Genomic DNA, 25,313 nt, shown 5'->3' on the forward strand with positions numbered 1-25,313 from the left:
CTGCCTCATCCTTCAAGGTCTAGCTCAAACGTTCCCTCCTCCATGAGAACTTCTCCAACTCTCTGGACTGGTCCAACTCTCTGGACCAGTTTTTCTGTGCGTATTCTACTATGTACCAATTATGTATTAAGCCCTGGGAAAATCACGGGATAAAAGTAGAAATAGCTCCTGCTCACATGAATTTCACAGTTGGATAAAGGAAACAGGTATTATCAGGTAAACATATAAAAGTTAGCTACAAAGGGACATAAGTGTCTCTAGTCATGGAGGTTACCAAACTGGAGGTTGGAGTGCCTCCCAAAAGGAATGGACCCTTGAGGTGACAATGAAGTAGGAGTCGACACCAGATAAAGGAGATGGAACACATACCCCAGGCCAAGGGGACAGCAGGTGCAGAACCATGTGGAAGGAGGGAAAATAATCTTTTTTTTTTTTTTTTTTTAAGGAATAGAAGACCAGGGCATTTAAAGCAGTGAGGCGCAGGAAGACTGGGGGAAGAGAAGAGGTAGCACTTAGATCATTCATTGTACCACATTTGTTGACTCTGCCCTTCCTGCCTCATGCTCTGAAATTGACCTTTTCCAATATAAGGACCATGTCTCACTGAAATCATATACACCCCAGCACTTCACACAACACAGAAAAAAAAAAAATCAATGTGCCCAATTTATAGATGAGGGTGTTGAGGCTCAGGAAGGTTGAATGAGTTGCCCAAGATCTCAAGGCTGGCGATGGCATAGCAACTATAATAGAATATAGACCTAATTCCTCAACTGCATCTCTTTCCTTAAACTGCCCCTAGGAAAACCAGCTACTCTCCCATCATTTTATTTAAGAAAATCCAAGTTTTTCTATGAGCTATTTTTCTCAAAGAGCCTGATAACAAAACAAAACGCCAGTTACTACTCTGTGTATGTACGTGCATGTTGGGGAGCGGGTACACGTTGGTCTTCCGGGGATCAGAACAGGAGCAGGATCCTTTCTGGTACAGGATTCTTGTCTAGCCTCTTTAATAGCCCGAAATGGTCTGAGTGGTGAGAATTCGCCGTCATAAGGAAGCCCCTGGTGATGCCCAGAAAAGAGCATCCCGGCTGACCCTGCAGGTCTGGAGTGAGAAGACCCCGGACTGGACTCTTCAGGGCAGTGAGCGGGATCTCTAGTTCCCTGCTTCCCAAACCTCTCCGCCCTTCCACTGGCTGTTTGAGGAACGATCCAATTTCCCGACTATCCCGCCCAGCCTCGCAGATGGGAGGGAGAGAGGGCAACCTTGTAGCGGGAAGGCATCCTCCAGGCCCAGACATTCGTCTCGGTCCATTTCAAGGCACCCGAGCCTGTGCCGTATATAACCAAGTACTGGGCCCACGGGTAGGCGGATGACAAGGTGGCCTCTCTAGGCTCTTTTTAGTCACAGATCTTCGGCAAATCTGGGTTTGGGGTCGCGATCCCGAGCCTAATTTGGGACTATTTCAGGAACTGGAGTTGAGGCTTCATTTGGACAGGAAAGAAGGGTGGGGCGGGGGTGGAGCGCTTAGGGGCACGGCTCTTGTGAGGATTACGGCGGAGACTGTGGACCGCGGCGGCGCTCGCAGAGGCTGCAGCCATTGCATAGCCGAGCATCCCACATTCAACAGGAGGAACCCGCGGGAGAGGAGCCCCAATCCCCCAGCTCCGCAGACACCGCAGCCCGTGCGCCCCGCGCCCTCGAGCGCCATGGCCAAGGAAGGAGTGGAGAAGGCGGAGGAGACGGAGCAAATGATCGAGAAGGAGGCAGGCAAGGAGCCTGCGGAGGGCGGCGGTGGCGACGGATCGCACCGCCTCGGGGACGCCCAGGAGATGCGCGCGGTGGTGCTGGCCGGCTTCGGGGGTCTCAACAAGCTGCGGCTCTCCAGGAAGGCCATGCCCGAGCCTCAGGACGGCGAGCTCAAGATCCGCGTCAAAGCCTGGTCCAGTATCCGCGCCTTTCTCGCTTTCTCTCTTTTTGCGCGCTGGGCGCTAGGGAGGGGGTGGGAAAGCTGCAACTGGGATGCTGCCCGGGTAGGGCCGCCGCGCGCACCCCCTCCGCGCGTTCACCCGGGTCTCAGAGCCTCCCCGGGCCAAAGCTGGGGAGGATGCAGAGGGGTGGCCTCCCCAAGCCAGATCTAGGGGTGACGAGAGGAAAATGTGAGCTCCTGAGCGCAGGGAGAATGCTGGCGCCCAAGCACCCAGGGTCTGGAAGATTGCGCTACGGGAGTTCTCCGTCTGAGAGGAAACTCGGCTTCTGCACAGGGGGGTAGATGCTTAACAGAATTAAAAATATATGTATTAAGAACCGCAAGCCCACTGTGTGCCAGCTGCCGTTGGTAGTTTTACATGTGCGATCCTATTTAATACTTCCTAGGACCTCATGAGTCAAGTGCCATCATGATCCCTTTACAGATAAGAAAGCCGCCGCTCAGAGAGAATGAGTGATTTGCCCAAGATCACTCAGCTGCCACTAAGTGGCTTGGCCGGGAATTTGATACCTGATCTTTTTCTTACCTCTATGCTATTGTCCTGAAGGGCCTGGGACAGGGTGCAGGGCTGGGTCCCGCCTCCTGCACACTTTCTTCCCCGTAGCTTGACGGGGAAAGCAACTAGGAAGCAAGAGGGTCGGTACATTGCATCCAAGCTTGGTGAGGGTGGAGGCCAGGCCTGCAGCGCAACCCCCTCCATCCCCCTCTCCATCCTCTGTTTCTCCGAGAGGGGAAAAAACGCTGATCAGTCTCCCCGGAATTCCTGCTCCCATCTCAAAAGGAGCTCGGCTCTCTAAGCTGCCCTCTATTCCCCATTCCCCCTGGGGGAACTTCTCCAGGCCCTCAGGCTCAGCTGAGATTCCCTGGGAGAGTTTAAGCCTCTCTTTGTGCGGGCACTGTAAGATCATTTCCCTGAAGTTCTGGGAAGCGCTTACCCGAAAGAGGCGGACTGGACCCAACACTAGGTTTGCATGTTAAACTTGTAAGGGGAACTTGCTATTATCACGGTGAGACGAGCCTGTTCCTTCCCATCTGTTTTGTAGAGCCTCCCAGTACATACTGCTCTCCAAAGCAACAGCCAGCTCACAAGCTCCTAGGTTAGATCAGAAACCCAAGATCTGGACCTGATCTGGAGGCAAGAGAAATGCAAAGGAGCGTCCCCTCCCCTTCACCACCTTGAGAGCAGACGCAGGTTTCATCTGCCAGATTAGAAGGCAGCTAGTGGGAGAAGCAGGCACTGATCCCTGTCTTGCTGCTCATATATGCAGCTGGTCAGGTTTGACTCTGAACACTACTCGTGGGCTTCTGGTGAGGAATTCAGGGTAAGGGAAGAGGTTTTTGCAAACCGGGGGATCCTGTACAATGAACTCTTATTGAATCAAGTTGTTTGATCCCAGAAGGAGAGCTTATACCTGACCTTTCGCAGCTAAATCCCCAAAGACCAGCCCACTCCCCCACCCCACAATGCCTAGTACACTGTTTGGCGCACGGCACACCCTAAATAACTTATCGCTGAATGAATGGATTGAGGAAAGAGCTCGGAGGAGGATTGTTGTGCCATTATTTTTCTTTACTTGCTAGTGGAAGAGCTTTTGCTTAGTACAACTAAAACCATGCATTTAGAACTCTCCTTCCTTAACCACTTCATCAAAAAATATTACCTGCATACACACACGTATACATACATGTGTATATACATATATACAATTATATATACAGTTACATATGTATGTGTATGTAATTTATGACCCTTCATCCAAATTGAGGATGGGATTCTAGGATTCTACGTCAGGGTATATATTCAGAGATTGAAAATGATAAAACTACTTTTTAAAGGAAAGAGCATCATCTGCAGTACACATAGTTCTGTGTTTTCCAGTCTTATGCTAACTGCATAATTGCTAATAGGAACTGAAGCATTTTGAAATAATAAATGTCAAGATGAAGGCCAAGACATTGATTTTCAAAGCCAGATGTGCAAGCCTGTTCTTCAGTGGAGCTCCACACACACGCGCACATACACACACACAGGAATCACTGCACTTCCCCCACCCGAGTTGTTCAGAAAGCCAACCAGGCTGCAGGTACATTTAGGATACAGTGTTGCTAACAGCCCAGATTGATTTTCCTTTCACCAAGCTAGAAACAGAGTTAATGGTTTTACAAGGATTGTAATAGGCTTGTAAAGATGGCCCACTGGGCACCTCCTTCTCCAGTGGGCTGGGATTGGCTGGCCAGACATACCCACTGATTATAAGTTTTAGCCTTGGGATCCAGGATGACTCATTCTGTATTTTTATGAATCAGCCGATGGCTTCCTGGATGAAGGTCTCCCTTTTATCTGCTCTCTATTTTTAATAGAAACCTTTTTGTCATAATAGGATATGCTTTTTGCTTGGAATAAAGCATAGTCCATTTGAACCAGTATTAGTTAGACCTGGAATGACGTTCCAAGTTGGCTATACATTTTATGAAAATGGAAGAGATGAGGCAGGAAGGAATATCTATTTTATATCATTTACTCTCTTTCATTCATGGGTCAATGGCATGAGTATTTTTCCTGTAGAACAGAAGAGCAAATTGAGGCTTGGAAACATTGAGTCATTTGCCAAATACATCACACAATAATAGAGTTAGGATTTGAATCTGCTTCTCCTTGAATTTTTGCTGTTCTCCTTTTATTCCATTTTGTCTCCCTTGGTGGAAAAGCCATAGGACATGTGATTCCCCTCTTAGCAGGAAGTCTCACTTTCTTTTCTCCACCGAAGATATTTCCTTTGCTCTTTTTATGTCTGGCTTAAGAGAATATTCTCTAGCTATTCCCAAAGTAGTATGGCTTTCTCCAGAAAGTAGAGACATTTTGGTCAAATGCAGCTCGAAGAGAACTGTTGCTGGGGTCAAGGTTGGAGTGATAGCAGAGTCTTCTGTCTAAATTGTTTTTTTAAATGTCAGTTTTGATGGCAGATAGATTTCACCAATTATTCATGGAATTCTTTATGCAACAAGAGGTTTAAGTGATCAGGTGGAAAAAGCATGTGGTCCTTGAAGAAAGATGGACTTGGATATAAGCTTAAGTCTCTTCTCTTCCTATCCATATGCCCTTGGGGGATGTGTCTCAATGTCTCCAAACTTCCATTATCTGCAAAGTGGGGATGATAAAATGAACCTCATGGTATTGTTGAGAGGATCCAATGCAAGAAAGACACTGGCTGTTGTCAGCATTCAATAAGTAGGATTCGTTGTGACTGCTGTTGTTGCCATATCTAGACCAATGTGATATATGCTGCTTGGTGACCTGACAACTTGGAGGCCATCATTTTAATCATGTATGTAATGTAGGCAATATCATGTCACATTTGCTTAGTGATTAAGAGAGCTTCCTAGACACGAGTCCCAGCTCTGATACTTGCTAACTGGACGTCTTAGGTCTGGCTCCTTGGAGGCAGAGCCTGACACAGGTATCCTTTTCCAGGTGGTTTATTGAAAGCGTGCTTTTAGACCTATGGGAACAAGGGAAGCAGGCTAGGGAAGAGGAAGGTGTTAAGCAAGGATGTGGTCTTAGCTGGATCCCACTGCAGAGTCAGTCCCACCTTGAAGCAAGGAACAGACGGAGCCTTGTGTGTCACTGGCTGTGGGCTGCTTCCTAAGTGGGGACATCAAGCCTCTCAAGCAGAAGTGGCTTCTATTTGAGCAAAATTCTCTAGGGAAAGGGATGACTGAGGCTTGAGCAGCCAACACTTCCAGCAGTTTGGGGATGGGCGTGCTGCCCATAGATGGGATCTGGGTGAGGTACAAACCCTGCCTTCTGGTTGGCCTTGGCCATGTTGTTGTTAAGAACATGTTAACAAGCTTCTGTTTCCTGGGCTATAAAACAGAGCATCCATTTCATAATAGCATCTCCCTTCATGGTGTTGTAATGAAGCTTCAATGACATGCCATATACAAAGACCTTTATAAGGATGCCTGGTGCTTAGCAAGTAGTCAAAAAATGATAACCATTATTATCTAAACTTTTACTTTTGGTTGCCATAGATACTTTATATGGTTTATTATTCAAACTGGAACTCTTATATTTTGAGACAGGCATAGCAAGTAGTCAAAAAATGATAACCATTATTATCTAAACTTTTACTTTTCGTTGCCATAGATACTTTATATAGTTTATTATTCAAACTGGAACTCTTATATTTTGAGACAGGCATAGCAAGTAGTCAAAAAATGATAACCATTATTATCTAAACTTTTACGTTTGGTTGCTGTAGATACTTATATTGTTTATTATTCAAACTGGAGCTCTTACATTTTGAGACAGGGTCTTGCTCTGTCACCCAAGCTGAAGTGCAGTGGTGTGATCATGGTTCACTGCCACCTTGATCTCCCCAGCTCAAGTGATCATCCTGCCTTGGCTTCCTGCATAGCTGGGACCACAGGCATGTGCCACTGTGCCCAGCTAATTTTTTAAAAATTTATTTTTTATAGAGACAGTCTCACTGTGTTGCTCAGGCTGGTCTCAAACAAACTGAACCTCTTCTAAAAGCAAAAGGGGCACTGTTTATAATTACTCCTACATAGGAGAAGCTATAATCATAAACTGGAACTGTCTTAAGCAAACTGAGGTGTATAGTTCTCCCCTAACTGATACAAGTCAGAACTGTGCCTTTGCTGCTATCAGTCTTGTCACAGTTGAGTGTCTCTGAGACAGGGCCTGCTAGAATTTTAGGCTGGCAGAGGGTCTCCACGTTGGGCTGCAAGAATGTATTTAAGTGGCCATTAACAAACCTTGTCTGGTTTGTGGCTCCAATTGGCTTGCAGTAGAAGGGCACTAATGGATTAGGGACATTTATTTTCCCAGAGTGATTTACAGCAAGAGGCTACATGAAACTGCTGGAAAGAGACCAATTGGATGAAAAATGGTTCCAGCCAGTCATGGTTCCATTGGCTGATCTGAAAATGGGCTGAGGGCAGGCCACATCAGAAGAAAGCTACCAGATTGGTGGGATTCTAATATGTCACAAGGGTATAGTAAATTGGAGATGGGGGAAGGAATAAATGTATATTGACCAGTTGTTATGAGGCAGGAACTGAGTTGCCTGCGATACACTCTGTTTCATTTCATCCTAATGACAACTCAACAAAATCAGTATCGCCATCTCCAATTAAAGATGAGGAAACTGACATTCACAGACACATCAGGATCACAGACTGCTACGTGGAAGAGCCGTGTGAAAACCCAAGTGTGCCTAAAACCCATATGGCTCTTTACATTTTGGAGAATCAGAGAGACACAGTGACAAAGACATAAAAGAGAAAGAGACAGAGAGAGACAGACAGAATCAAAGAGACACAGTGACAGACATAAAAGAGAACGAGACAGAGAGAGACACACAAATCATGAGAGACCAAGAGACACAGAGAGGCAGACAGGCACAGAGACAGGAATATACAGAGAAAGAGCCATGAATGTACTTGACTGATTTGAAGTACAACTGCTAAGACTCAAAATTGCACAGTAGTATCCTGCCTCCCACCCCAAAACAGCCATTATGTTTCTGAACTACATCCGTTTTGTCTACACTTGTGAGATATAGTATGTGGGATGCTTTGGGGGATCCATCTAGATGGAGTTACTATGACTGTTGACCCAGAACACCCATGCTGATTAAACACAATCACAATTACCACTCCTTGAACCACTCAAAATATTGGAGTTCCTCCCTCTGCCTCCTTTACGTTGATCAGGCCATTGCTACATTGGCAAACTGAGTATAAGTTATCCCCAAACAACAGAGCATTAAACTGTCACTAGTAAGGTTGATGCAATGAGACGTGGCCAACATGATATTCCCTGTGTTTATTCAAATAAACAAGTGGCGTCCATGAGGTTAAGTGACACAGATGTTTGTAAAACTAAGAAATTGCTCAGAGGGTTTCTAATGCCAAGTCAGGAGCCACTCCGACATGGAGATTGGAATAATGTGTTCTGAATCACTCTGTATTGGATGCAAGCGTCAGGATTTGACAGTAAAGGATGACTCCATGCTGAGTCATATTTAAGCCTCATTTGATGATGAGAACATGGAAGTGCTAGCTCAGGGGTCATTTTTATTTAATGAAATTTGCATTCTGTCATCAACTGAGTCCTTGCTGATGATGATTGGGGATGGTGACAATATCCGCTCTTTATCTAATAATGAAATGGACTTCTTGCTTTTCTGGCGATTTGAAGACGAAAGGAAACCTAGAATCAGTGATTCTTCTAGCTCATGAGAACAAAGAAATATGTTTTGACCCCATCATTTGAACCCACTGTTTATACTTAGCCATCTTGCCCCCTGAGAATATTTTGATCTCACCATCAATAGAGAAGCCTTTGTCTTTTCTCTCCGTTTTATGTCCCCTCTCCCTCAATCTGTATCTTCACATTTTCCTGTCTTCCAATTTTTCCATTCTGCTGCTAAAAAAAAATAGCCACCAAAGAATAACCTCACTAATAGAGCAATAATTGGTAGAATTTACAGTGGAGTGGGAAAAAGATTGAGAAACTGAGATTTGTTATAATAATATTTTACATGAAATAGGATTCATCCAAGTAGAAATAATTTCAGAAAATAAAAGTGAAGTAAATGGCAAATAGCTTAACAGCTTATTAACAGCTTAACAACAAATAGATAAACTGTGCCATTTAGAACGTTTTAATTTGCTAAAAATCAACACTGTTGTCATAATTCTGATGACTTGTTTGTGGTAGGTATTTCCTCAGGATTAAACCTTTTGGGGGGTTGAAAGTATGGAATTAAAAATAACCTGGAATCAAAAGGAAGAGCCTGAAGGAAGAGCAGGAACGAAGGCGGATGGGTCCACTCAGAAAAGATTTATTCATTCCACCTAGTTGGTCAACTAGCATTGGTAGGGACTCAGTGCAGATTGGGAGGAAGCTGCTTATTCTTTGGAAAGTGCTGGGGCTCTGGTTTCAGGCAGACATGGGTTAAAATTTTGCTTTGCCCTTTATTAACCATTTGTGTTTGAGCAAATCGCTTAGCTCCCTTTTTCCCCCCTTTTTTTTTGAGACAGAGTTTTGCCCCGTCGCCCAGGCCGGAGTGCAGTGGTGCAATTTCAGCTCACTGCAACCTCTGCCTACCGAGTTCAAGAGATTCTCCTGCCTCAGCCTCCCAAGTAGCTGGGATTACAGGCACCTGCCACCATGCCCAACTAATTTTTATATTTTTAGTAGAGACAGGGTTTCACCATGTTGGCCAGGCTGGTCTCGAATTCCTGACCTCAGGTGATCTGCCCGCCTCAGCCTCCCAAAGTGCTGGGATTATAGGCATGAGGCTCCACGCCCAGCCAGTTGCTTAGCTCTCTAAGTGTTATTTGCTTTACTTATAAAGTGGAGATACAACCTTATAGAACATCCGATGTATACTAGGTTTCTATGAACAGCAGCCAGATCTCAACTGTACAGGGACTAGTGAGAAACCAATGGCAGGTGGCTGATGATGGGCAAAGGGAATGGCGACTGATCATTGCACCCACCCTACCATCTATCTGCAGCATCTTTGCAGTGACAAAACCTACTATGTACCTCAGCATTTCATGTGATCCTCACCACCTCATGGGGTAGGTGTCACCAAAATTATCATCCATGTTTTCTAGGAGAGGAAGCTGGGACTCAGGGATAGAGTGGAAATAGTGAGAAGCTACAATCGATTTGCGTTCAGATCCTAACTCTACCTCACTGTGGCTGTGTGATCTTAAGCAAATAGCACTTTCAACTTGTCTACTTCCTCACTTTGTTAATGACATGCACTTTTACGTATTGTTACAAAGACTAGCTGAGTGTCTATAGAAGTCTTGATGGTGGCTTGCACATGGTGGGTACTCAATAAATGCTGTGTCTTCCCAAATGACTTGGGCTTTTACATACAGAACTGGAACATGAATTGCTATCTCCTGGTTTCTTGCCTAGTGGTTCTCACACTAAACTACATTGCCAGCAGGGAGTAGGATGCTGGCTTTTCCATAAAATGGAATGAAATAATGTCTTTTGCAGCAACATAGATGGAGATAAAGGCTGTTATCCCAAGAGAAATAACTCAGAAACAAAGTCCAACCTGGTACCTTCTCACTTAGAAGTGGGTACCCATGGGCATGGTACACACTGAGTAGAATAATAGACATTGGAGGCTCTAAAAGGTGTGAGGGTGGGAGGAAGATGAGGATTGAAAATCGCCTAATGGTACAGTGGTCACTACTGGTGCAGTGGGTGCACTAAAGGCCCGGATTTGACCATTACACAGTATATCCACGCAACAAAACTGCACTTGTACCCCTTAAATCTATTTTGATTTTGAGATGGAGTCTTGCTCTGTCACCCAGGCTGGAGTATAATGGCACCATCTCACCTCACTGCAACCTGCGCCTCCCAGGTTCAGGTGATTCTCCTGCCTCAGCCTCCTGAGTAGCTGGGACTACAGGCATACACCATCTGGCTACCTTTTGTGTTTTTAGCAGTGACAGATTTCACCATGTTGGCCAGGTTGGTCTCAAACTCCTGACCTCAGGTGATCCGCCTGCCTCAGCCTCCCACAGTGTTGGGATTACAGGCTTAAGCCACTACGCCCAGCAATTTTTCTTTTTCCTTTTCTTTTCTTTTTTTTTTTTTTTTTTTTTTGGATGCTGGCTTTCAAAGCCACCCAATTTCCAGGGTTGGGAATAGATTTGGACTGATCTATTGCTGCCTTCCCACCAGCCCCCTGCATCCCCACCCATGGGTTGCTGCAGGGATTTCTTTGCTAGCTGGATGTATATAGACAATCCAGCCTCTGGAGCTTGGTTCACTCTCATTCAAAGGAGTCAAATCCCACACTTTGGACCCATCACTGACACTCAACACTGACAGCAGAGCTCACCCAGGCATGAAGAAATAATGCCCCAATGACCCCCAAGCTCCTGGGACTTCCTCTTCCTAAGAGACAGCCTTTTGGACATCTTGGCATTTGTCACAGAAGAAAAAGTGTAATTAGAAGGAAGAAGAGACTCTTCACAGGAAAGGGCGGCAAGCATATAATCTCAAATTAGTTTGATTCCTCTGTGTGTGATCTCATACAGAACATCGGTTGGAGTCATGGTATGAAAATGAGTTTTATGTCTGAAGGCTCAGGAGACAAAATAGATGTTCCAGTGAAAGAAGCTGTTTTATCTTTGAACGTCATATTTTCTTGATGAGAACATGCAGTCAGCGTCTGTCCTCAGTCTCCTGTCAATGACCCTGATGCCTCGTCCCCAGAATTTTCCTGGAGCCAGGGACATGCTAAACAATGCCTCACCAAACAGAACCCGAAGTCAAAGCATTGGGTCCTCTCACTCCTGACTTCTCTAAATAACTGTGGTTCCCAGAGCCTAATGCAGGATAATTATCTCCTGAGCAAGGGATGACAATGATTCCTTTCTTAACCTGGCACTGGCCATACACCCAAGCCAGTTGAGAAGCAGTATGCTTCTTGGTTATAAAATAGTTAATGTGTGAATTAAAACAAGCCTGGATTCAAATCCTGGCTCTAACAATTTTAGCTACCTGTATAACCTTGGAAAAATGATTTAGTCTTTTGAAACCTCAGTTTGCTCATCTGTAATATGGATATAATACTAGCATGTATGGGGTAAAAGTTTTTGTGTGGGGATAGAAAAAAGTAATGCAGCTGAAGTGCCTAGCAAGGATGTTGATACATTTCATATTTGTTGAATGAATGAATAAATGAAGTGTGTGTGTCGTATAACATGTGTTTGATAGATATTAATGGTGGGGAGGAGGTACAAAGAAATAGGACATTAAAAAGTCCCTCCATGCTTCATAAAGTTTTCTGAATAGAGTCCCTCATTCAGACTCCACCTGTATCCCCCAAAGATTACAAAGCCCTGACATCAAAAGTAGCTCAAGCAGGATGTGCCACTGTGTCATGACATATACAAGAAGATCAAGATTAATTCCTGAAGGGACAAGAGAGGAAATGGAATCAAAATACACTGTGCTCCTACTGTGTGCTAGAAACTGGACCAAGCTTAGAGATCTTCAGAGGGCAGGAAGGCCTCCCCTCTCTTTATTTCAGCCCTGCTGGCCATCACGATGAATTTGTTCCTGGGTTTCTAGACTTTCTCCTCTCCTTCCCCTTCTTTTATCCTCTCTCCTCATAAGTTAGCTTCATGTGCTCCTGCTGCAATGAACTTCCTTCCCGAGGCTGGTAAAGGTGGTGGCCTTTAGCTGCAGCTGCCGTGTAAAAATTTAGCAAGCCCCAGTGCAAAGAGAACTTTTTTTCTCTCCCAGTTTTCATGTATTAAGGAAGGAATTTGATTGTTTCTTTGCAAATCACATACCAGGCCCTGGAGATTTCTATCCCTCTCTTCCTCTCCCAGTCCTGCTCCTCCTCTCCTTGTCTCTCCTTCCCTCTTCTCTCCTTCTCTTTCTCTGTCTCTCTCCCTCCCTTCTTTTCCCTCCCTCTGTCTTTCCCCTTTTCTCCCTTTCACTTTCTCCATCTCTTCCCCTCTCCACTGTCTCCCTCTCTCTCCTCTTTCTCTCTCTGGCTTAAGAAAATGAGGAGCTGTGATTGACCACACCTGTGCCTCATGCTGTCTTACCTTGGTCTAAAAGAATGTGAGCATATCTGACAGCCCCGGGGGTGGGTGGGTGGGTGGGTGGGTGTGTGTGTGTGTGTGTGTGTGTGTATATTGGGGGAAAAGGAGAGGGTAAATGTGTGTGTGTGTGTGTGTGTGTGTGTGTGTGTGTGTATTGGGGGAAAATGAGAGGGTAAATGTGTGTGTGTGGTGTGTGTGTGTGTGTGTGTGTGTGTGTGTGTGTGTGTGTGTGTGTGTGTATTGGGGGAAAAGGAGAAGGTAAATACTCCAAAAGGATTGGAGAGTAATTACCAGAAGGTGGGGGATAAGAAGCACATGGGACTAATTTAAATGGTAGCCATCATGGGTGGATGTAAGACTCTTCTTCATCCAGTAAAAAGTGAAGAATCCGAGGGGAACTGGAGAAGTCAGGTTCATTCCCTCTCCTGTGATTGTACTTTTCTCAGCACAGTTATTAAGTCACATTAAGTAACATATATTTTCAACTTTGAGACCCATCGTGTTGTAAATCTTTTTGGTAACCTTGGAAATTCTAAGATTTTTCTCTGTGATCAGTTAACTGTTGGATGCCAAGCATGGTGCGTGGTTCACAGTAGGCATTCAATAAACCTGAAGAATGAGTAAATATATTACTGACTTTCTAGTAAACATGACCTTCCTGATACAAACAGTGGTCATGCCTGGTGAGTGGGGCTCAAGCTTCCCTTCTTCATCTCAGCTTTCTCCAACAAGAACCTAAATCTCTCCTGAGGCCTCTCACATGCAGATCTCTGAGTGAGAACCTGGAAGAATACCAAAGGAACTATGTTTTCAGGAGTTTTACTTCTCCTTAACACAATCTATTCTCTTGGAAGCGAAATGCACTTTTTGTGCTAATAACTACTTTCTCTAGCCTGGGAAATGTGGGTCTCTGACTTCTCAAGATGCTCTGTAATTTTCTCCTTGTTGACATCTGGCTCCATCGAGTGCCGCAGACCAAAGCTCTTAGAGAGAACCTGCCATGCAGCCCCAATGACTGTTATTCCATGAGCAATCACTCAAGCATCCCTGCAATACATGGGATTATCATGTATGCCTGGGGACTCTAAGGCCGACCAACCTGGATGTTAAAATCCTAAAACCGTATTTCTACGATTCTGTCCCTACCCTCCGTAGGTATCAGGACCCCCAAACTGCACCTTTCAAAACCCACAGAGAGTTTCAAGGGTTGCCTAAGAGGTATTGCGTAGGTACTCAGAAACACAGTTCTCCTGGTTCCCCAAATGATCCTGAACCTTTCCTATGGTCTTGTTCTTTTCCCACTGCCATACACCAAAGCTACCCAGAATATGTCCCCATTTTCTCCCTGTTCCAGATAGAAAGTCAGGCTCCCTGCTTGGGCTGTGGCACATTTTCCCCCCAATGCAGGTTACAAAGCAGCACATGCTACCTTGTATATTTAATGCTCCCACTGTTTGGAGTTAATAGGAAAGATACATTAATTATATTTCACTATTATCATAATAGCCTTTTTTTTTTTTTTTTTTTTTTTTTTTGACAGAGTCTCACTCTGTTGCCCAGGCTAGAGCACAGTGGCCCAATCTCAGTTCACTGCAACCTCTGCCTCCCGGGTTCAAACAATTCTCCTGCCTCAAGCCTCCCGAGTAGCTGGGATTACAGGCATGTGCCACCACACTTGGCTAATTTTTGTATTTTTAGTAGAGAAGGGGTTTCACCGTGTTGTCCAGGCTGGTCTCGAACTCCTGACCTCAGGTGATCTGCCCACCTTGACTCCCCAAATTGCTGGGATTACAGGTGTGAACCACTGCCCCTGGCCCCATAATAGCCTTTACTGAGTAGCTGGAATTACAGGCATGTGTCACCACACCTGGCTAATTTTTGTATTTTTAATAGAGATGGGGTTTGCCATGTTGTCCAGGCTGGTCTTGAACTCCTGACCTCAGGTGATCTGCCCGCTCTATGCCGTGTTTTATGGTGATGTCTGTGATACCAAGTATCTTACCCATGAAGAACCAAGATCAAGGAAGTGAATGAACTCACCAACCATCACACAAACCACAAAAACATTGCTTTCAAACCAGCATTTGTCTTTCTCCAGCTCCCACACCTTTCACTGCTCTGTTCCAGGCAAAAACTCCTGGAGCTGAAAAACACCTTAAATGGTGCGGAACGACAACATTAAACATTCAGCTTTTCATTACTTGGTCCCTGCCTGCTTCATCCAGACCTGTATTCTCCAACTCACTTTTCCCTTAGGATGAGGTTTGTTATTGTTCCCAGAAGACATAGCTGCTCTTCATGCAAATGAACACATTGTGGGGCAGCCCCACTGGCCCAGATAGTCTGAGCGGTATGATTCAAGGGAGCCCTGATGAGACTTTCAAACTGCACTGTCTGTACTCCTGCCCCTCCTCCCAACACAGGCACACTTGTATCTCTGAGTGGACTGTCCATCAAAGTACACACTTTCATTAAAAAAAAAAATAGCATCCCTCATCTAGGATCGGAAAGAAATGTTTTTCATTTATCTGTGCTACACCTACTTCAATCAGCTAATGGGGAGCTATTAAACCTATCATACCTGTGATTGGTCTGAATGATTTTCTAATTGGTTTTCCTTTATCCGCTCAGTTAAACTCACTAAAATTGTTCCGATTGGGGACCTCGTAATAAGCTCTGACTCAACGTTTTGTAGCCAGAATCGAGGATGCATGATGCAGCCATCGATGCGCCCACCTTCCTGAAACAGTCCTTTCAGATTTGAAGGCCTTCTCTGTCTGACCCCGCTCCGGGACTACTACTACATAGGAAATGAATGGCAAAGGCAATTTTCACCCTCCCACCGCTTTGAGCCTCAGCATCTCTGTCCTTAGCCAGCAGCACATGTGGGAGACTCCACATCTTCCTTTTGCATTTTTAGCAGGCTTCTTTCCTGGTCATCTTTTTTCCATTTGTGTCCTTAAGATAGCTGGGCCTGTTTGCTCTTGAATGGAGACCTAGCTTCCAAAATAATTGAAAAGCACTGTCAAAGTCTTGAGTCCCTTAGAAAACACTAAAGTTGCCCCGGCACGGTGGCGCATGCCTGTAATCCCAGCACTTTCAGAGGCTGAGGGTGGAGCATGAGGTCAGGAGTTCAAGACCAGCCTAGCCAAGATGGTAAGATTCCGTCTCTACTAAAAATACAAAAATTAGCCGGGCATGGTGGCAGGCGCCTATAGTCCCAGCTATTCGGGATGCTGAGGCAGGGAATTGTTTGAACCCAGGAGGCAAAGGTTGAAGTGAGCCAAGATCGTGCCACTGCACTCCAGTCTGGGCAACAGAGTGAGACCCCACCTCAAACACACACACACACACACACACACTAAAGTTGCATCCATTCACGGCACGGACAAGACTTCTCAAACATTTTCTTTTCCTGTGTACATCCCACAAGTGCCGCTGCTCCCTCCAAACTCTTCTCTGCTGTCTTCAAACTCTTCCAGATTTTGAAACCTTGCTCTTGCTATTTCTTGGCAATCTTTATTCACCTTTCATATCTAGTCTTTAATCTTCCAGGAGTAAATCCTTGCTTTTTTTTTGAAGCGCATCAATCAAGCAAGTCTTTGATCTTCTCATTTTCCTTCTCACCATCACAGCAGTGGACGCAGCAGGGCCGCCAGCCAAGCATGGCTAAGAGATTATTTCTTTTGCAAAAAGAAAGAAGAGGGCTCTCAAATCATTCCTAGGTATTTTCCTACTTACACCTTCAGTGGAGAAATTATTGTTTGCCAGCCTTTAATGTGCCCTGTGCTAAGCACTGAACATTGAAAGGTGGATTTTAAGACAAGCCCTGTGCCCTAAAGTTGCTCAAAGTCTACAGGGAAGATAATAGGGTAGAGATGGTGCTCCTGTCTCCTCCTTAGGATCCATTAGACTTAAATATTACTTAACCAAAAGTTCAGTTCCTTAGTCACACTAGTTACATTTCAAGAGTTCAATACCACGTGGCCAAGTGGCAACCATATTGGAGAGCCGCAGACACAGAACATTTCCATCATTCCAGAGCGTTCTCTTGGACGTGTCTGTTCAAGTCTTCATCTCCTTTTTGTTCCTATTGAAACAACCATTTTACTAGACATTTTTTTTTTTTTGAGACGGAGTCTCGCTGTGTCGCCCAGGCTGGAGTGCAGTGGCGTGATCTGGGCTCACTGTTAGCTCTGCTTCCTGGGTTCACGCCATTCTCCTGCCTCAGCTTCCCAAGTAGCTGGGACTACAGGCGCCCGCCCGCACGCCCGGCTAAATTTTTGTATTTTTAGTAGAGACAGGGTTTCACCATGTTAGCCAGGATGGGCTCAATCTCCTGACCTCATGATCTGCCGGCTTCGGCCTCCCAAAGTGCTGGGATTACAGGCATGAGCCACCGCGCCCGGCTAGACATTCTTTTTATCAGCAGCAATGTCTTAGGAAATAGCTGCCATGTTGTAGCGAAAATGGACCGTTTCTCCATGGGGACCCTGTCCATCTTTGGCTCCGAGGAGAAATCAAGCCATCACCACTCTATCTTCTCCCCTCCGTGGAGAGGTGAGATGGGGCTGGAGAGGCTGAGAGAACAGGAGCAAGGGGCACACTCATTCAGTGATACTTTCTTTGAGAAGAACCTGATCCCAGTCACGTGATTTAAGAACTACCCTCTCTGCACTAGCTGTGACTCTCGTACAGCCTCCTCTTATGGAACTGTCATGCTGTATAGTCATTCCTTTGTTGATCTCTGAGTCCTGGAAAGCAGAGTTGTCATTGTCACTGTTGTGACATTAGTGCCTAGCCAAGCCCCAAAACACAGAGGGGTCTGTTGAATTTAAATTGAAGGACATTAAATGTTCTATGCAACCAGTCACTGCCGAGCACCTGTTTGAAGTCAATGCCTTGGTCAACATCAAATGTGGAGCATAAAGATGTTAACCTTTACAGGGACCTTAGCAATAAATACCTCCTGCTGTGTGCTGAGGAGGTGCTGAGAGTAAATAACTCCAGGTCTCAAAGTCAAAAGAGTTAGTCTCAGCATCCAGGAGTGCTTGTTTTGGACACTTTTGGACCCGGCTTTTCTGTTTCTGCTGAAAACTGGCTCTAGACATTTAGATTCTCAATGTGTCTCCTTGGCCGTTTTGTTCTACGTTGGAAATACTACTGAGGTGTGTTTTGAATACTAATTTGGACATATGATCTGAATGTATTTCTTTTCTCAGACACGGTAGAAACAAAGAAGTCGTACAACTGTATCCCCAACCTATATTGCCCTCATCATCACTGCCAAGTCACCTCCTCCCTCCTGTCTGTCCTTATTTCAGTCATGCTGGCCATCGTGTTGAGTTTGTCCCTGGGATTCTGGGCTTTCCCCTCTCGTTTCCCTTCCATCTTTTATCCTCTCTCTCCTCATGGGTTAGCATCTTGTGCTCCTGCTACAATGAGCTTCCTTCTTGAGGATGGAAAAGGTGGTGGTCTTCAGCTCCAGCAGCGGTGTACAAATTTAGCAAGTCCCAGTGCAAAGAGAACTTTTTTCTCCCAGCATATGTTATGGAGAAAGGGATCTTAGTGGGGCAATGACAGCACTACTAGTGTAAAGTGGTAGATTATGAATAAAATCAGATGGGTCAGAAAACTGTATGTCTCCCATGGCTGCAGTGGCTTGTTTATCTTAAAATAGTGGTTAGAGAGGGTGGACAGGGTTATGTGGAACTGGTCACCAAGAGGACTGGTGTCAAGAGCCACGGGCCAGCAGTGTGGGAGGGGAGTCTGAGCATCCCAACGTACCCTTTCCAGCCTCTGATTGAACACAGGTGGATTCTTCAGGTGAATCCTAAGACCTCTCTGAGACAATTCTGGCTATTCTCAAATTAGAGCTGCCACCTGAGATGTGCATAAACAGTGTCCTTGCTTTGGTCACTGTGAGCTTTTTCTTCCCCAGCAAATTTGTGTCAGTCTGTTCTCACAGTCTTGAGATAACAAAACCGGCGCTTGAGCAAATCAAAAAAGAAAAAAGAAGATTTATGCCCAAGATCTTCTGAGATCAATGCCTATTTTCCTAGGCATTTTCAAGTTTTCAATTGAGATTAAGAAACAAAAACAAAAGCTTCAGTTCTGGGGCAATGAGAAGATGAATCAAACATCTGCTTCTTTGACCCTGCATGGATTGGGAGTTAAGTGCTTTGATGAACATATTATCAGCAAGACGAGAGCAGAATAAGCAAAGAGCGCACCTTCCCTTGCTGCGTCTGCTTGGCACAAAGCCTCGCTTGAGGTCCGCTTGGCTCTGCCCAGAGCTGGCAAAGGCTGCCACAAATGCAGCGCTGGTTAAGGTTCCCAGGCAGAGGGCTGGTAAAAGCTTCCTGTTGAGAATTTGATGGTGTTTTATCTGATGCCTGCCTCTCTGCCAGTGTTGTTATTTCTGACTTCCCACAGACACATAGAAAGCCCTGAAGTGTGATTTTTTCATATATTTTCCCCAAGCAGTTTACCAATCCTGCGTGTATTTATCTGCTTGTTCCTTTTTCTGTTATCGTTTCCTTAGTCTCTGCCTTTTTTTTTTTTTTTTTTGACAGAGTCTTGCCCTGGAGTGCAATGGAGAGATCTTGGCTCACTGCATCCTCTGCCTCCCGGGTTCAAGCAATTCTCCTGCCTCAGCCTCCTGAGTCGCTGGGATTACAAGCGTGAGCCACCACACCTAGCTAATTTTTGTATTTTCAGTAGAGTCAAAATTTCACCATGTTGGTCAGGCTGGTCTCGAACTCCTGACCTCAGGTGATTTGGCCACCTCGGCCTCCCAAAGTGCTGGGATTACAGGTGTGAGTCACCGTGCCCAGCCTCTGCCCCCTTTTTAAATTCCTTGATCTCTTTCTTTATCTTTTTCTTTTTTTTTTTTTTTTTTTGAGGCGGAGTCTTGCTCTGTCACCCAGGCTGGAGTGCGGTGGCACGATCTCGGCTCACTGCAAGCTCCGCCTCCCGGGTTCACGCCATTCTCCTGCCTCAGCCTCCCGAGTAGCTGGAACTACAGGCGCCCACCACCACGCCCGGCTAATTTTTTGTATTTTCAGTAGAGATGGGGTTTCACCGTGTTAGCCAGGGTGGTCTCGATTTCCTGACCTCATGATCTGCCCGCCTCAGCCTCCCAAAGTGCTGGGATTACAGGCGTGAGCCACCGTGCCCGGCCTGATCTCTTTATTTTTCTAATCTTCACTTCCTTTTTTTCTATGGAAACCACTGTTTTTATTAAACATTACTTTTATCAGCAGCCATACCTTAGGAAACAGCTGTCACATCATAGCAAAAAATGGACTGTTTCTCCATAGGGACGCTAGTCCTTGGTGGCTCCAGGGAGAAATCAAGCTGTGGCCACTCTGTGCTGTCTTCTCCCTTCCATAGGAAGGCGGGGTGGGACCAGAGAGGGGCTGAGAGAATGGGAGCAAGGGGCATGCCCACTCCTAAGGGATGCTTTCTGTGAGAAGCACCTGATCCCAGCAGGTTCTTTCCCCCTCCTCTCATTCTTTCAGGTTTTTATTTAAAGATCTTTCTCTTTCCTGCCTTTGCACCATTTGTTATAGAAACCACTAGATCTTTCCTCCTCAGGGACCGCTGTGCAAAGAAGCCTCATAAAAATTCACCATCAGTGACAGCTGCTCTGTGATCACAAGGGAATAAACCCTGAAAGGGGAGATCACATCACTCTCCTCGTAGTGGGTGCTGGTGTGCACCACCCCAAAGCATCCTTTTAGAATCTCAGTGCTCACTGCCCCAGCTACCAGGAGTGATGGCAGCCGACAGCTCACAGCTGGTTTCTCCTGAGGAATTGTTCTCAGCCAAAGGAAGTCTCTTTCCCCAAGGCTGCACCCCCTCCCTGGGGGCAGCCCTCATTCCTGACTGGTTGATTCAGGGGTGCAAAGGCTCAGTTCCCTTGCCTTGATTCAGTGTTACCCAAGGAACCATGCTATGTCTGGAACGTTGCAAGGATGAACTGAGACCACTTTACTGATATATCAGAATTCAACTTCTCCCCGTCCCCAGTCCAGCTTCCCTCCTGCCCATCCAGGAGTTCTCTTCTAGAACACTCCCTATCAGACCTCTTGCTGCAAATCTCAGTCTCGGAGTCTGTTTCCCAGGGAACCTGACCTATGGCATTTTCTTTGTGTCATAGTGATGACAGTGATGTGGAAAGCAGCTCATGTTTATTGAGCATTTACTGTGTATGAGGTACTCTGTTTTACATATACTGTCACATGCAATCCACACAACAGCCCATAAGGTGGGTATGTTACTATCCCATTGTTGAGATGGAAAAACTAAGGCCCAAAGTCAAGCAAACCACTTGAGGAGGAGCCAGAAAGCTAACGCTAAAGATCTAAACTTAGCTTTGGTGATTGCAGAGGACTACTTGGAATAATTCTTTGGGGAGAACTTTCTGGAGGTTGATGTTTTGACTTCATGGTTATATTGTATATTAGCATGTGCCCTGGGGGCTATATGAGCACTTTGCCTACACTCTAGAACAGGGGTCCCCGGGCCACAGACTGGTACTGGTCTCATTGGAGCATGAACCCTATTGTGAGCTGCGCATGTGAGGGATCTAGGTTGTGTGCTTTTTTTTTTTTTTTTTTTTTGAGATGGAGTCTCGCTGTCACCTAGGCTGGAGTGCAGTGGTGCAATCTCGGCTCACTGCAAGCTCTGCCTCCCAGGTTCACACATCCTTCTGCCTTAGTCTCCCAAGTAGCTGGGACTACAGGCGCCCACAACCACACCCGGCTAGTTTTTTGTATTTTTAGTAGAGACAGGGTTTCACCATGTTAGCCAGGATGGTCTCAATCTCCTGACCTCGTGATCCGCCCGCCTCGGCCTCCCAAAGTGCTGGGATTACAGGCATGAGCCACTGCGCCCAGCTGGTTGTGCACTTCTTATGAGAATCTAATGCCCGATGATCTGTCACTATCTCCTGTCACCCAAGATGTGACCATCAAGTTGCAGGAAAACAACCTCAGGGCTCCCACTTGATTCTACATTATGCTGAGTTGTATAATTATTTCATTATATATTACAGTGTAATAATAATAGAAATACAATGCACAGTAAATGTCATGTGCTTGAATCATCCGGAAACCATCCCTCCACCCCTGTTCCATGGAAAAAAATGTCTTCATTAAACTGGTCCCTGGTGCCAAAAAGGTCCATTGCTCTAGAAGACCACTCATCGCATTGTGATCAGGTGTTTTTTTTTGTTTGTTTGTTTTTGTTTTTGTTTTTTTTTTGACAGAGTTTCACTCCTGTTGCCCATGCTGGAGTGCAATGGTGTGATCTTGGCTCACTGCAACCTCTACCCACCAGGTTCAAGCAATTCTCCTGCCTCAGCCTCCTCGCGTAGCTGGGATTACAGGCATGTGCCACCACACCTGGCTAATATTTTGTATTTTCAGTAGAGATGGTGTTTTCCCATGTTGGTCAGGCTGGTCTTGAACTCCCAACCTCAGGTGATCCACCCGCCTCAGCCTCCCAAAGTGCTGAGCTTACAGGTGTGAGCCACCGCACCTGGCCATGATCAGTTTTTATGATTCTGTTTCCCCATGAGAATTTGGAACCCCTTGTTAACTTTGGGCATCCACTACCTAGTATACGGCATAGTATACAGTGAGTGCTCAATATGCTAGTTGAGTGGAGAGGTCTTGTCTTTGTAACTGGGAAAACTGAGCAATGATCTTTCTCTAGGAGAGCCAAGTACGTTAGTCAAGAGCACAGGCCCTGGATTTACACATCGCTTGCTTTCGCAAGCAATGTAAACCAGGTAAAACCAACATTTTGTAAACCTCAATGGGCCTTGGTTTTGTTCTCTGTAAAATGGGGGTAATATTGTTGATCTCTTAGCATTGTTTATCATTGTAGTGAAAAATGAAATGACACTCAACACCATGCCTGACACATAGCAAGCACCCCATGAAAGTCTCCTATTACAATTACTAGCCACAAAAGAAAAAAACAATTCTTTTCCTTCCCATCCTCCACAGTCAGAGAAATTAGAATGGTCAGATTTCTGTTAGCTTCTTGGGGATGCCTCCAACAGTCACAAAGCCCTATAGGAGAGTCCTCTCAGAAAGAGTCCATCCTTTTTGGATCATTTTTTTTCCATGGGAACAACAGACATTGGGCTACTCAAGTGTTCCTTTGCAACCCTAACAATACATGAGAGTATGTGCTTTCACTAAAGAGACTCTCAGAGCTGGGGCCAGGATGTGCACATTCAGAAAATAATAAATGTCAAAAAAAAATGATCCTGACTTGCATTTAAAAAAGTGGTTGTATTCAAGGCTCACCCCCTCTTCTCAGCAATTGCAGCTATGGGTGGAGGGAGGGGATCTACTGCCATTACTCACAAAGAGAAAGGGTTCATAGTCTTTATCGAGTTTACCACACATGACTTCAAGGTGTCTTGGAGCTATTTCATAGAATCATGAGAGCTCCAGATTTGAAGAAAGGGTGTCAGCTAGTCTTGTGTTTTAAATTTCCTCCATGACATCCTTCATGGTCTTCACAAACATCCTTAGTAACCAGGAACGGGAATGCCTGTCTGATATTTTTATCAGCAACTTAGATGTAGAAGTTTGTGTCATGATAACCACATTTTCACAGGATACACATCCAGGAGGAAGAATTAATTTTTTTTTTGATGAAAGAATTAAGATTCAAGAAAGAGAAAGACAAGTGAGAATGATGAACTTAATCTAATAACACCAAATCTAGCAAGGATAACTATAATCCTCTGGACTAAGATCAAAAATTCAACTGCCCTGGAGGACAATGAGAACTGTCATTTACTTTCTATTTAACCATTTAATTTTTACTCTGTCTCATTTAGAAAAAGCCTTGAATTAGCTTTAAAAAAAAAAAAAAAAAAAAAACCAGTGATTCTCTAAGGGTGGTTCCCAGATCAGCAGCATCAGCATTACTTAGAAACTTAGAAATGAAAAACTTAAGACCTCACCCCAGACCTACTTGAGTCCACAACTCAGAGGTGGGGTCTAACAATCTGTGTTTTAACCAGCCCTCCTGGAAATTCTGATGAACAATAAAGTTTGAGAACCATTCACAATACTAGTAATACTGGTAATGGAGTGTAAGGATTTAAAAAGTAGAAACTCCAAAGTATTCAGAGATTAAGATGAAGTTGAGTATTAAGATGATATAGAGGCCAGGCATGGTGGCCCAGCACTTCCCACACTTCCCAGTACTTTGGGAAGCCAAAATGGGAGGATGACCTGAGCCCAGGAGGTCAAGACTACAGTGAGCCATGTTCGCACCACTGCACTCCAGCCTGGGTGACAGAGCAGACTCTGTCTCAAAAACAACAACAACAAAAATGATATAGAGAATGAATGTGATCAATTTGGCTCAGAGCTTCCTAACAGCCAATGCAAAGAAATAAAGATAACTAATGTGTATACTGTACTGAGCCTATAAGATCCATAAAGCCAATCCTTGTGCTGAGATTTGAGGAAAAAATACTGTCTTCATAAAGTCGTGAATATATATTGTAGCAAATTATATACTTAACAAAATCCCTACAGTAAGTATTAAAAGTAATGGCACAAATCACAATTACTTTTGCACCAACCTAATAAAACAGTGGGTTTCTGAAGATTCTTTGGCACTCTATCTCTTAATTGAGCTAATGACAGAGCAAGACTTGGGATTTCTATTGAGTGTAATATGAAAATGTAGGATGGGGCTCTATAATCTGCATCAATAGAGAAGTAGGTTTCGGAAGAGGGAGATTTGTTTACTGATCTGACGCTATTTGGATTTTCATGATTGGTGCTGAGGATACCAACAACCTGAGGAAGGAACGGGATAGCAAGAGGCCTAAGATCTTTTCACATGAGCAACCCCTGCCTTCCTTTCACCAGGAGAGTAGAAGACAAGGGAGCATCTCCATGCTACCTGTATCTTCTTTGCTAAACTCCTTCTTTTGAGTCACTTTTCACCTCAAATTGGAAAATTAATAAACTATAGCTGGGCTGATTCTTTTGTCATCCACTTAGTGATGTCTTTTAAGAAATCAAATGTGTCTTCATTTGATATTGTTAGCATATCCCAAAAAATATTCCAAACGATAAACTTTGGGGACAAGAAGTCACAGAAACCTACCATGGTTTATAGATCACACAATGACAGCCTGGCGGTCAGAACTCAAGCTTGGCAGTCATATAAAAAGGGCTCATATTCCCAGTTCTGGTACCAATTATATAACCTTGGACAAGTTACTTTATTCTCTCTTGGCCTCACCTCCCTTTTGCACCAAATGGAGATTAAAACACTCCATCCCTTAATACCTAACACGTAGCAGTATCATCACGGGAGCAATGTTTGTTGACTTTGGTAGGACAAAAATAAAGGCAGCTAAATGTCTCTCAGGAGACTTGACAGGGTGATATTCCTCACTTACTAGATAACAGAAAAGAAAGTGTAGAGGCCAATACTAGCTTTTAGCTCTGAGTCTAAGCATACAAGTCAATGTCTTTTTTCTCAAGACCACCAAGTGTCTCTCCCTCTCTACCTAAGCTTTGATTTTGATAATGTTTGAAACAGAGCCCACAGGATAAAGGACCATCAAACAAACAGAGTATGAGAGCTGGGGAAAGTTTCAGAGACTTAGCCAAACTCCACCGCTAATTGATGGCAGTA

At 44.9% G+C, this 25,313-nt stretch overlaps 1 protein-coding gene and 1 long non-coding RNA gene across 4 annotated transcripts in view; both read left to right on the forward strand.

Annotated features, from left to right (window-relative positions):
- The first annotated feature begins 1,600 nt into the window (after window positions 1–1,600).
- VAT1L (vesicle amine transport 1 like) overlaps window positions 1,601–25,313 on the forward strand; it is a 187,440-nt gene continuing 163,727 nt past the window's right edge. For all 3 annotated transcript variants that reach the window (XR_013412195.1, XM_028841289.2, XM_077986930.1), the window contains exon 1: window positions 1,601–1,943. Coding sequence is in view for 2 of the 3 variants with exons in the window: in XM_028841289.2 (XP_028697122.1) it covers window positions 1,711–1,943 (233 nt within the window). In the remaining variant the exon portion in view is untranslated. The remainder of the gene's footprint in view (window positions 1,944–25,313) is intronic.
- On the forward strand, window positions 10,636–13,109 carry LOC144338232 (uncharacterized). Its single transcript, XR_013412197.1, has 2 exons — window positions 10,636–12,664; window positions 12,792–13,109. It is a non-coding gene; the product is annotated as an uncharacterized LOC144338232 (long non-coding RNA).

The sequence above is a fragment of the Macaca mulatta genome, chromosome 20 (genome assembly GCF_049350105.2).
Source record: "Macaca mulatta isolate MMU2019108-1 chromosome 20, T2T-MMU8v2.0, whole genome shotgun sequence".
Classification (NCBI taxonomy): Eukaryota; Metazoa; Chordata; class Mammalia; order Primates; family Cercopithecidae; genus Macaca; species Macaca mulatta.